Source organism: Callorhinus ursinus, unplaced genomic scaffold (genome assembly GCF_003265705.2).
Source record: "Callorhinus ursinus isolate GAN/ISIS: 27379988/994484 unplaced genomic scaffold, GSC_fseal_2.0 scaffold5, whole genome shotgun sequence".
Classification (NCBI taxonomy): Eukaryota; Metazoa; Chordata; class Mammalia; order Carnivora; family Otariidae; genus Callorhinus; species Callorhinus ursinus.
The window spans coordinates 76244242-76257427 of NW_027397067.1; the positions used below are offsets into that span (position 1 = coordinate 76244242).

Consider the following 13186-nt stretch of genomic DNA (forward strand, 5'->3'; position numbering starts at 1 on the left):
GCATGGGAGGAGAAAACACCCAAACTTAAAAGAAAATTAAAAAATGTGTTTGTAGGACTTTAGATGAGGTGGGTATACGAAATGGTATCCAACTTAGAAAGCCTGAGATCCTATAACCCCCCAAAATAGTTATTCATTCATGTGGCAAGTGGGAAAGTTGAAGTCCATCTTTAAAATAATTATCCCATTGAACTGGAATGATCATAAAGTAGCTTCTAAACTCCTTGAGAGTATGGATCCCTCACTTGAGATTCACCTTTATATTCCTAGTGCCTAGTATAATATCTGGTACATAGAAGGTCTTTAATAAATGTTTGCTGAACGAGTGAATGAATGAATGAATGTCCTCAAGACTGAGTTTTAAGGGATGCCTGGATGGCCTTGGTTAAGCGTCTGCCTTCGGCTCAGGTCATGGCCCCAGGGTCCTGGGATTGAGTCCCGCATTAGTCTCCTTGCTCAGCTGAGAGCCTGCTTCTCCCTCTGCCTGCCACCTCCCCTGCTTGTGCTCTCTCTCTCTCTTTCTCTCTCTCTCTGACAAATAAATAAAATAAAATGACTGAGTTTTTTAAAAATTTCCATGTGTGGAGAACCCACCCCAGATGCCTCTTGTGTGGTTTTCATTTTTACTGATTTAGCAATTTATATATAACTTCATTATTAGCATATAGCTGCATAGTGCAATGATTAGCATACATCTGTTTCTCAAGCAGATTATAAACTTCTAGGGAAAAACACTGTGTCTCTAGCCCCTAGCATAGTTTCTGGCACATTATATTCACTTAGTAAATCTTTACTGGATTGGGGACCCGATAAGTTTTCCTAATGAAGGTTACCATTGATCTTTTCTAAGTCATTACTGTAACCATCTGGTGGGAAGCAGTATGATAGTTGACATTTGAAAAAACATCTTGCCTTAGTTATCCTTGTCTTCTGGTCTTGGAAGGGCAGTTACAGGTTACAAAGAGATAAGACTAATTCTGTGTAGCTCCTGAAAGTAGTAGAGTAACATAAACCTCATCTCAGTGTAAGAATGAACTTTCCAGAACAATGTAACATTTAATGAGAAACTACTCTCCACAAGGCACTTTCATATATGTTATGTCATGTTCTTCTCATAGCCACTCAGTGAGATGTTATGATCCTATTGTACAAATGAGAATTTAAGGTTGGGGAAGTTCAGTGTCTTGCCTAAAGTCACATGGCTGATAAAGAAGGAGCAGGTGAGGAGTTCAGTACTCAAGGCCTATATTCTATCTCGAACAGTCAGTGCTTTATTAAAAACTGTGCTCTAGTAGCTGAGATTATAGGCCCTTCTCTTTGGAGAAAAACGCAGCAGGTACCTTATCTTGCCTCCTCAGGGCTGTGGGCAGGGTGACAGGAGATTGTGTTAGATGACCCCTGTGGCCTGGCCGTGTAATTAGCCGCTCGTGTTAAGCTACCTTAAGTAGATAAATGGAAAGAGAGAATAATTAGGAAAAACAAGATGGGGTTAGGATTTTTAAAAGTAATAAATGACAATATTGTATTTATTAGCAAAAAGAAAAACAGCTTTTTCTTTCAGAGTTTCAGAGCATCTGTAACTCTTGAAAAAGACTTGTCATTCCTTTGGAACTCAGAAATGTGATTTTTAAAGATCCACCTTGAAATACATTCATAGTATAAATGTTTTATTTCTGTGAACTTGTTTGGTTCTATCTAACCAATTCAATTTGCTTTTCATTTTAACTTCCATTTAACATTTATTGTCTGAGGACATTATTTTCCGGTATAAGAGACAAAAATCGTATCAGTTGCTTATTTAAACAGAAAGGGGGGTAACGTTCTATTCCTTCAGATCCTGCCACAGCTGCTGCTTTTTTGAGAAAGTACACATTTCAGTCCTTAAAATACTCCATATTCTCCAGAGCACGTGCCCTAGCATGAGGGGATTCCAGCAGAGTGTTAGCCTCAAAAGCTCAGTGAGTGGTGTGCGTTAGAGCTGTTGGCATGCAGTTCCAGTATGCCGTTATAAGACTATGTTTGATTAGCCCCCGTGAGAAACCTGATAATTTGAAGGTATTTCCTTGTCAAAATGTGCCTATTGAAATTGGACTGACTTTTCTCAAGGTGTGTGTGTGTGAAGATATTTGATCATTTATAATGTCACCTGAGCCAACTGTTCTTCATCACACTCACTGTCACAAAATACTCCCTGAGCATGCGTCCTTGAGAAGAACATCTGTCAGCAAATAAATCTGTTGGTCTGTGAGGAGGTGAGTGTTTGGAAAGGGCAGGTGACAGGCAGTGGCCATGTGCAAGGAACGGACTCACTGTCGGGGAGACCAGATCCTCCCGTCACTGAATGCTTGTCTTTTAAGAATAACTCTAAGGAAACAAGACAATTCACATGATTAGCTTTTTTTTTCCAGGAGAGAAGAAAACAGATAATGGATATGTTTTCAACCATTTGGGAATAAATTGGGACCTTCTGCTCCACTTTTAACTTAGTAAAATTAGACATAATTACTGTAACTTCTCATCTCTTTTTTGAGAACAAGAAGTACCTCTTCCCCAGAATAACATTGATTCATTACTTGTGTCCAAATAATTAAATAACTGCGTAATTAGCATAACCCGGAATACATTCAATGAGAGCACTTTAACAATGCAAAATGTTGGTGTAATTACATAGAAAGACATGTTTGACGCTTCCTGGCAGAGCCCAATTTACATATGAATTTCTAAAATGAAACCATTTTTGATAAATCACTTTAGGCTCCACATGCAGAGAAAACACACAATCAAAATAGATGCATGTTCTCCAAACACTCAGTATCTTTTATTATCTCTGAAAAATGTTGGCCATCTCCATGATTGCACCTAACACTACACGTTCCTAACTCTAGATCTAAATCTCTGACTCCCACCTCTCCCTCGTGTACCCTTCTGTCCCTGAGTGCTCCAGAGCACTGTCAAAGCTGTGGTCTGGGCCAGCCCCTCGGGCTCACAGAGACCGGTGAGTGTGGACGGCACCGCCATATCCCCAGGCTGCAAGGGCTCCCCTGTGCCTCTTCTCATTCCCTGTAATCAGGGAACAAACCAAGTCTTTTCATGTCTTTTCACGTCTGCGTAGCTGTTGGGTCTCCCGCTCCTCACGTCACCATAGCTTTAGTTAAGGTGCTTGCCCTCCTCGGGAGACACCCCTCCCTCGCAGCATCCAGCTCACGTGCTGTGGCCATGTCCTCCTGGAGCACCTGCACTTCTCCCGGTCTGCACTTGTCTGTAATGCTTGTACCCATGTCTCACCTGTCACCAGCTTTCCACCTGTGTTCATGCTCCTGTTTCTACCGCCCAGCACACAGTAGTCTTTCAGTAAATACTGGTTGTTTAGATGGGCGGATGGGTGGGTGTGCAGACAGACATGTGGGTGATTGCTATCATCTACTTAGTCACACCCTTGCTCATGGCCTTGTCCTTGCTCTGGGTCCTTCCCTTCAGTAACGTATTATTCACACTACTTCTAGAGCCCTTTCTAGTGTCTAAGTCTGAGAGTGCTGCTGCCTCCCCAGCTCCAGAATAGAAGAACTAGTTTAGAATTCTAGAAGGATAGATTTGAGATTTTTCTGAGTGACATCTGAAGGCCTTCTTGAGTATCCTTTCTGACTGACTCTTCAGCCTTCTAGCCTTCTGCCATCCCCACATGATCATATTACATTCTGTTGACCTGCCCTAGTTCCTTAAACACGACAGGGACCTGAACGCCATGTCGCCTTGCATGTGTAATAGGTTGTCTTGGAATGCCCTTCTTGTTTTGTCCATGCCAGCTCTTTTTCCCACTTCCCGCTTCCCTCTTCTCCCCTCTCCCCGCTCCCCTCTTCACCCAGAGCCTGTCACAGGGCCTGACAGTTTAGAGATCATACATAAACATGTGGAGAGTGGCCTTTATTACTGCCAACTAATTGTGTCATTCCATGTGTCATGTGCACTGTTAAATATACTTAGTGAAGTAAAATTAAGTATCTGACACCAATTTTAGTAACATAACATGGCTCATTTAGTGAACTAATGAATGCGAAAGACAATACAATTTAATAAAGAGAATGTTATTCTGAGAGGTGAAATACCTGGTTTCTTATCTCGCTTCTTATCAGTATCACCATCATTTCTTTATGGAAATTGTTGAACCCTTTTGGGCTTTGGTTTCTGTGACTACAAAGTGCCCGTCATGGTACTTCACCCAAGGAACCAGCAGGTTAGGCCAGACACTGTCCTAACTTCTTTTTACAACTTGAAAATTCTATAATTGATTGTTTTTTGAAGTTTACTTGGTTCTTTAACACCCTAGAGATGCTTTTACTAATAAGGAACTGTATATTCATCAAATAGAAATCTTGGTACTGAGAAGAAAGTCACAGAATAAACAAAGCAAACTAAATTTTAATGAGTGACAAGCTAAAAGTGAAAGTGAGTGAGTGGCTCTGAGTCTCTTGAATTCTAGAACAGAAGTTCTGAAAAATGTTTTAAAAATGAGACTTCTTTTCAAATGCATGCTCACGAGATGTACAAACTCAAATCATCTTAGAAACTTTAATCATACTCTTTTCTAACTCATTTAATTATGCCAGTGTCACCCATCTGTTTCTTCATAGGAAGTACGTGCCAGTCAGGGAAGTCCCTGATAGCGTCCGTGTAATCGTAAGCTTTTGAGGCTGAACTGATGGATTGTGATCCCCTTTCAACATAAGTATGTCAGGGCATTCTAGAAGTCCTACAACTTTGTCAGAATGTGGAAGCCATGCAGGTACTTGATATGCTCTGATTATCCCGCTGCGATGCCTCACCCATGTGGGCGGTAGTACCTACTTGTAGAGGCTCCAGACATCCTGGAGCCTGTGCTCTGCGCCCGCTACACATTTTCAGATGCGGAGATGGGGCTTCTCGAGACTGTCTTACTACAGCTTCTGAGGGGTGTTTCCTCACAGGGCAGCTGCCATTTGTTAACTTAATCCAGGTTTAAAAAGTCAAGAGTTTTGAATGGGAGCAGCAATCTAAACCATGGGTTTAGGGAACAGGGTTCTGCCTGTTCTCCAGCATCATGGTTCATTGACACTGCAGAAGATGAAACTTGCTTTAAGATCCACCCTGCTCCTGCCATACTCGGTGTCCTCCTCCAAAACATGGCCGTACGGGGACTGCCATTGACTCCTTTGCCAGAAGAGTAAACTCTTCCAAATTTTCGGTGACCAGAAACATCCACGAAGGCCTTTAGGGAAAACCAAATACAGTTTTTTTTTGTTTGTTTGTTTTTTAATTTTATTATGTTAGTCACCATACAATACATCATTAGTTTTTGATGTGGCAATCCACAATCCATTGTTAAAACCAAATATAGTTTTTAAATGTGCATGTAATTCTGTAATGTAGATTTTGTTTTGAAGACTCAGTGAAGTCATCGTTGTCTTTTTTTTGTGAGCTCACCTGAAGTTTTGATTACATGACTAGTTTGGGGACTTTAGTTACAGAAGAGGGTTGTACCGGTGGCAAATTTTCCCAGTGCAGTGACTACTGGCATAGTTTTTTGACAGTTAACTAATCTCTAAATTGTTTCAATTATCTTGTTTTCCACAGTGAGAAATTTAATTAAAACAGAGTACAGATTGTGAAAAGGTTATTTATGAAAATGCATTTTAAATGTGAATTGAAAAGCCTAGGGACACCTTTTTATTTTAGATTAAAAGATGAAGGTTCTATAATTTTTTACATCCATTTTACCAGAGCAAGAGTAAGAGCCACATGCAATTTACTTGAAATGTCTATCAGGACCTTCCTAAGTCAATCTCTTTCCTAAATTGCTTGAAAGGTTGACCTATTTTGGAAAGGTAAAACTTTAAGAAATGATTTTAGATTTTAAATTTATGTATTTAGAGGTGTTTTTTTCTTCTCTGTACTTTAAACAAAACAACCAGAAAAGTGTTTTAAGAGCATGGAGGACTCTGGAATGACAGTGTCTCTAGGGCATGGAGAACACATTTAGCCTCTGTCATGAGGCTTGCCCATTGAAGTGAGCGAGTGAGCAATGGTGGTTATGTCTGAGCTACCGTGATGGAGGTGTCAGGTCCCCCAGGTGAATTAGGGCTGAGGCAGGGAGGGGACTTGAGAACCATTGGAATAGTCCTCTGTCATAACGGATCCCCTACAAGAACCTGCCAGCTCAGTTTTATGATTTTCCTCGCGCATTAACCAGTGTTCATCAAACTCACCCCTTGCCATCAGGAAGTCCGGACCCAGGAAGAAACGCTGTTATCACCCCCACTTTGAATCCTCCCATAGCCCACTATCTGTTTCAGGTTGTTGTTCTCTGTTGGATCCATGTGTATACATCCTACTTAAGATACTTCCTAGAACAATGTGATCACTCGCTTTATTTGTATAATTATTTCCCTTACATTTTAAGTTGTTGATGATAGGTGCTATGCCTTCTTATCCACAGGGCCTAGCATGTAGTAAGTAATATTTGATTTGTTGATACAGGGAAAAAAAAAAAAAAAAACACATCCAGACTATTTCAGGAGGACCAATGGAGGAAGACCATCTGCTTGATGGAATGTGGAAAGACTTCTAGAGGAGACAGCAAACCGAACAGGGAAGGGTGATGGCAGCATTCAGGCAGGAAGAGCTGGGAAGCTGTCCGTGAGGACTCAACATGCTGTTCACAGGCAGAGACCTGTGGGACGCCTTGGTGGATTTGGGGGCAGCCAGCAGAGGTGTGGCAGTACTCTCTTACTGATGAGGTTTATTATCATCTTTATCTTTATGCTTTTGCTTTTATCCAGTTTGTTAGCAGAGTGTAAGGTACATAACAGGACATGGAACCTTGAAAAATACTCCAGGGCTAAAGCAGTTTAAAATAAAACCACATTGTCAGGCGGGGTAACACATGTGGAAGGCCCACTGGCCATCCAGACGTGTCCTCGGAGTGCAGCATTATCCCAAGGAGTTGATTACAGTATAGGGTCTGATCCTCTGTTTTATGGGGATGAGCAATATATTTATCACCATAGTTACAAGCAAAGGGAGGAGTCAGACTGACCAGATTCAAATCTTTGCCGTGTCTTTAATTGCTGTGTAATTTTGGGTGAATTGCTTATCTGCTCTATGCCTCAGTCCCTGATTCTTAAATGGAAATATTAGTACTTAACACATAGTGTTATGAAGATTAGACCACTTAACATATGGAAAGTATTTAGGGGCACTGGGTGGCTCAGTTGTTTAAACAGCTGGCTCTTGGTTTCCGCTCAGGTCATGATCTCCTGGTTGTGGGATGGAGCCTGGGTAGAGCCCCCCTACTCCCAGTTGGGCTCCATGCTCAGCGGGGAGTCTGCTTAAAGATTCTTTCTCCCTCTGCCCCTCTCCCTGCTCCTGCTTGCTCGCTCTCTCTATGTCAAATAAATAAATCTTTTAAAAAAAGGAAGTATTTAAAATAGTGCCTGGCACGTAAAAAGTGGTATATAAGTAATTTTATTTTTGGCTCAGAAATCTAATTCTTCAGGGGGGCGCCTGGGTGGCTCAGTCATTAAGCGTCTGCCTCCGGCTCAGGCCATGGTCCCAGGGTCCTGGGATCGAGCCCCACACTGGGCTCCCTGCTCGGCAGGAAGCCTGTTTCTCTCTCTCCCACTCCCCCTGCTTGTGTTCCCTCTCTCGCTGTGTCTCTCTCCATCAAATAAATAAATAAAATCTTAAAAAAAAAAAAGAAATCTAATTCTTCAGTGTACCAGTAGCTCTGTTTTTCATGGCATACCCTTGCTAATGGTGCCCCAGACATTAATACAGTGGTCCCTCTTGAACTGTGGAGGATATGTTCCAAGACCCCTGGGGCATGCCTGAAACAGCAGGTAGTAGTCAACAGTACGGTCATTGTGGTTTTTCCTATACATACATACCCATGATAGAGTTTAATGCATGAATGAGGCACACTAAGAGATTAACAACAGTAGTAATATAAAATAGAACAGTTATTGCAATATACTGTAATAAAAGCTATGTGAGTGTTGTCTCTCAAAACATCTTACTGTGCTGTTCAGCCTTCTTCTTGGGGGGATGTGAGGCGATGAAAGGCCCTCGTAACCAGACGGAGAGAGGGGCATGACGCAGCCATGTGATGTAGTGAGAGGCTTCTGTTGACCTTCTGACGAGGGGTCACAAGGAGGACCATCCGCTTCTGGCCGGCGGTGGGCTGTAGGAAACTGTAACCACAGAAGACGAAGTCTTGGATAAGTGGGGATTACTGTATTTGATAAGATAATAATCAGTGCTGTTCACACCCATGAAAATAGTTAAAATCAAAAAAGATAATTTCCAGTTTTTACTGGAATGGGGTGCAATAGGAATTCTCCTCTGCTGCTGTAGAAACAGACTGATGTAACTACTTCAGAAAAATATTTGATAGCCCCTGTTAAAGCCGAACGCATGCTTCCCTAAGACCCAGTGATGCTGTTCCTGGGTACTACTCAACAGAGGTGCATACAAGGACGCACCACGAGACTTGTGCAAGAGCTGAGTAGGCAAAAACTAGAAAGAAGCAAAATCTCTATCAAAACAGGAGTGGACAAACAAGTCACAGTGTGATGATATGGACCAGTATTTTCAGGCAGCAAAAAAGGAACCAGCTGTTGAAGCTACATACGACAAGGCAGGCGGATCTCACAAGCACTCTGTTGGGTGAGAGAAAGCTGGTAGCGTAGGAGTCACCCTGACTCCGCTGATATAAAGCTCAAATGCAAGCTGAGCTCACTTGATGGTGTTGAAAGTCAGGACAGTGGTTCCTGCTCGGGGGAGGTAGTAACTGAGGACAGGTGCCAGGGCTGCCTCGGGCTGCAGGGGTGGGGGTTGGTGCTCCGGTTCTTGATCTGAGCACTGGTTACATAGCTGTGCTTACTCGGTGAGCATTCACTGAGTCATGCACTTAGGGTTTGTACCTTTTTATGCCTTGTTTTATACTTGGATAAAGGGGTTTAAAATATGACCAATTTGTGTCTGAAGAATGCTGTACTCGACAGACCCAGTACTCTTGTTCATCACACAGCAGTACGTCTTCCTGCAGGTGCATCTGCCCTTAGACCAGGTGATAATCTGAGGGTTTCTCAGTCTGAAAGCTAAGCAAGGAGCAATCTTAGTGCTAACAGTGTAAAACTCTGAACGTCTGAGGCTTCTATTTCCCTTTAGAGAAACCTCTGCACTGTGCAGTAGGTGTGCGTTTTTATGGGCCAGGAGACCCTTCTTCCTGGTGACACTAGAGTCCCTTGGTGCCTCACTCCTGGCCAGCTGTCCATTCACAGAGAGGCTGTCTTCACACTGGGAAGAGTGAGTGAATGAATCCACAACTGTTGGTCATTCATTATTGATCCACTCATTCAGAAAGGATTTACCGAATGCTTCTTCCTGCCGGGCCCTGGAGGACATGGTAGCCCAAAAGGCAGGGGAAGCCCCTGTTCTCAGGGATACCCCATTCATGAGAGTCTGCTGCAGGCCTTCTTGCTGAGAGCCACTGGGAAAGGTGAAACAAAAACACCAAACAAAACATCTTTGAAGGTGTAAGAGCTAGTAAAGTACAAACAAAACAAATACTGGCCAGCACCTGGAAGAGAACGAGAGCCAAAGAGGTGAGTTCAGCATTTCTGAGCGATTTTTCCCTTGCGGCAGCCTTTCTCACCTGGGCTTCCTCATCTAAATCACGGAATATAGCAAATGATGCTGTGAAAGTACTATCTTTCTAGACGCATAGGAGAGAAGTGAATTCACTCTGTACACAGCGGGCATGGGGCATCAGGCTTCATTCTCTGGTAGAACCCTGTTTGAGAACCCCTGGGAGGGCTTCTGCCGGTTCCTGCAGAGGTAGCTGAGAGGGCAGTTGAGCTTTAAAGAAATCTGGAGTTTGGAAAGGTTAAAAACATTTTTTTTTAAAGTTGGGAGTTTAAGGCCCCCCCAGGTTTGGGTGCAGAGGGTTGGTAACCCCGTAGGCTTTGCACTGGAGCTCAGAAAAGCACTCACACGGGAAGGCTATCTGGTGGTCCCAATCCCTTGTGGGCTCAGGCTAAGCTGGCATTGCTGATTCTCCTATCCTCCCACCCAAAGCAAATAGAAATTCTCTCTGGAGAAATATGTAGTGTAGACTTTCAATTTTTTTCTGTAATTTTATATGTAAATACAAGTTGAAGCCACCATTTAAAATAACTATATGTTCTTTATGATCAAGGAATTAAAAGATGAGATTGATGGTTTAAGCAGAGAACTGGAAAATACAGAAATACAGAAAGCAGATATTCTAGAACCGTAAAATACAAAAAAGAACTAAGTAAATGGTTTTCAGCAGATTAGGTGCAGATGAAGGAAGAAACAGTGTTGAGGAAGTCAAGTCAAGTGAAGCAAAAAGACAAATCCCGGACAACACAAACTCTCATGAGGCACAGAAGCTTCTGGTGGTCACCTCCTTCACATCAAGCCCCACAGACCCCGGAGGACCTGGCTCCTGTCCTCCCTCTGGCTCACTCCACCTGGCTGTCTGTACCTCAGGACCTTTGTGCTTGCTGTTCATTCTGCCTGAAATCCCTCCCGCCCCCTTAAATCTGCATAAGCAGCGCCTCAGTCCCTTCACATTTGTGCATAGAGTCCTTGTTAAGGTTCCTCTGGCTGCCTCCCCCACCTCTTACTGCGTCCACATACTATCTTTGGGATGCTTGGTTTTGTCTGTCTGCCCCCCGCCCCACCACCAGAATGTAAGCCCCACGGGGACAAGGACGCAGTTGGTTTTGTTTGTTCAGTATCATACCCCCAGTGCTTAGAGCAATGCCTGGCAAGTAGAGTAGTAGGCAATCAACAAATGCCCACCTCCCTTGGAACGTGGAAAAATTGATAAAAAAAATCTTTCGCCTGATGTGCTAATGTGGCCTTAATACAATTTAGTAATTCTGCTTTCCTCCATCCTCGTGGGATTTTCTGGTTTAATTTGGTTTTCTTTAATTTTCTGTATACAGCTTTCCCTTCCCTTGTTTGTGCAATTGCTCGGTTAACCTCTCTGTTATCTAATTTTCCTTTATTGTATTTTTGAGCACCTTGTCAAATCCAAATAAATCTAATTGTGTCTGTTAGGTACGAACTGAGAGGAGAGAAGTCATTCTGTGAATAACTGGCATAGCTCTGTTTTGTTTTCACAAGCTGTGGGCAGCCACTTCTTCCTCCAAAACCATGGCAGTTCATACTAACATTTGCTGAATGGACATGCAGACATTGCAGTTTTTGACCCAAGTTTTAAGAATTTATCATAGTCTGTAAAAGACAAATATGTGGATAGCTCCGCTGTTTCTCTGGCTTAAGAGTTTGAGAGTGCTAAAAGAGATAGATCCTTAAATAAATCTACCTTTATTGGGCAGGTACTGTGTCAGGCAGCTTTCATATATACTTTTTGGTTAATCCATCTACAACCATTGGAAATAACCATAACATGGATTATGATTCCCATTTGGCAAATTATAAAATTGCAGTTTGAGGAGGTTAGGTGATTTTCCCAAAGCTGCACAGCTAGTAAGAGGTAGAGCTAATTTGAACACAGGCTCAGACTCCAAAGACTGATAGGAAGAATTTGTATGAGTCTAGAAGATGCATAATATATTCCTCACAGCCATAAACAATACCTAGGGATGTGATTTGATTGTTGAATTAATGATATTTGAATGATTATGGAAAAGATTATTTAGAATTATTACTAATATTGTGATTTTTGTCCTTAATCATAAAACAACTTGGTTATGTGATATATTCATGGTCACTGGTGATACTTGACAAGCATATTATTACTCAGAACCCAGGGAAAATGCATTTTTGAAAAGACTGTTTTTAGCTTAATGTTTGCTTTATAAACTCAAGATAATCATTATAAGACTATAGATGTTTTTAAGATTTTATTGAGAGAGAATGCGTGAGCACGAGTTGGGGGGGTGCAGAGGGAGAGGGAGAAGCAGACTCCCCACTGAGCAGGGAGCTCGATCCCCAGGATCATGACCAGAACCAGAGGCAGACATTTAACTGACTGAGCCACCCAGACACCCCAAGAGTATAGATTTTAATACATTTTAGTGCTGTATTATAAATGAAAACTTTTTTGCATTTCAAAATGACCAGATATCACCCTAATTAAAGTGAGATGTTATATAGGGTAATTGTTTCCTTTTAAAAGGACTTAAAACTGAAACATTCTTTCTTAAAATCACTGTCTTTTGTAAATTCCTCTGTTTAAAATGGTTTTTCCCAGCTTAAATGTTATGCTTGATTTTACTTGTGACAGAAATAGAATTAAAAATAGGTCATGCTGTTTCCTCTATCCCGGAAAATCTCTTCTTTTCAAAGCAAAATTTCTTTGGTATTTGGCCATTTGTCGGTTGGAGTTTTCTAGGTCGGGAATGGCAAACGCAGAATCTCTATCTGTGTGAGAACATGTTTCTCTTCATGTAGCCCTGGTGTCTAGCAAGTATCCAGGTCACCGTCTCAGTTAAATTCCACATAGACGTCTTCACTGTCAAAAACTCAGAGGTGTAGCCTGTTGAATTAGTAACTCTTTGTTAATGAGGCAAGACTTTATATTAATATACATTTATTTCCTGACCATGTTTGTTTGCTGTTTTTTATAATGTTCTGACTTTCAGAAATAGCATACAGAGTTTTAAAAGGGAATTTTTGCTGAGGACAGTAATGTTTGACAGAAGAATTCAGGTGAGGTCTCATTACCAACATTTATTGCATCTTATTATAAATATTGCATTTGATCCTATAATATCTCCTTAATTTGCATTCATGTTAAAGAAGTTATTGCTATATTTCCTGCTGGTTGGTCTGTACTTAGTTCTTGTCATTCATTTATTCAACAAGGTCACTGTGAGCCTCCAACATGCCAGATGTTGAGGATAGAAGAGAACAAGTAAGGCTTGGGCCTTACCCTTGAGGACCTTGCAGACCCAGGGGAAAGAAGGGAGACAGAGGGATAATTCCAGGTCCCTTGTATAAGCAAGTTATGAGTTATCGTGGAGGCACAAAGGAGGGTGTGAAATTTCAGCCTGAGGTCTTCTGGTAGAAAACCCAAAAAGTGGTAGCCTACAGAGGGAGCAGCAGGTACAGAGAATTTACAGCATGAAACTGCGAAGCTTCTAGAGGGTCTCAG

General features: G+C 42.0%; 1 protein-coding gene across 8 annotated transcripts in view; it reads left to right on the forward strand.

Annotated features, from left to right (window-relative positions):
* The window catches only part of KHDRBS3 (KH RNA binding domain containing, signal transduction associated 3), a 182328-nt gene that overhangs the window by 117503 nt on the left and 51639 nt on the right, over positions 1-13186 (forward strand). Inside the window, exon 7 of one of the 8 annotated variants that reach the window (XR_012378370.1) lies at positions 4629-4780. The exons of 6 other annotated variants lie outside the window; for them this stretch is intronic. Coding sequence is in view for 1 of the 2 variants with exons in the window: in XM_073893240.1 (XP_073749341.1) it covers positions 4629-4658 (30 nt within the window). In the remaining variant the exon portion in view is untranslated. Of the gene's footprint in view, positions 1-4628; positions 4783-13186 lie in introns of those variants that run through there. One more of the 8 variants, XM_073893240.1, reaches the window with a different exon arrangement.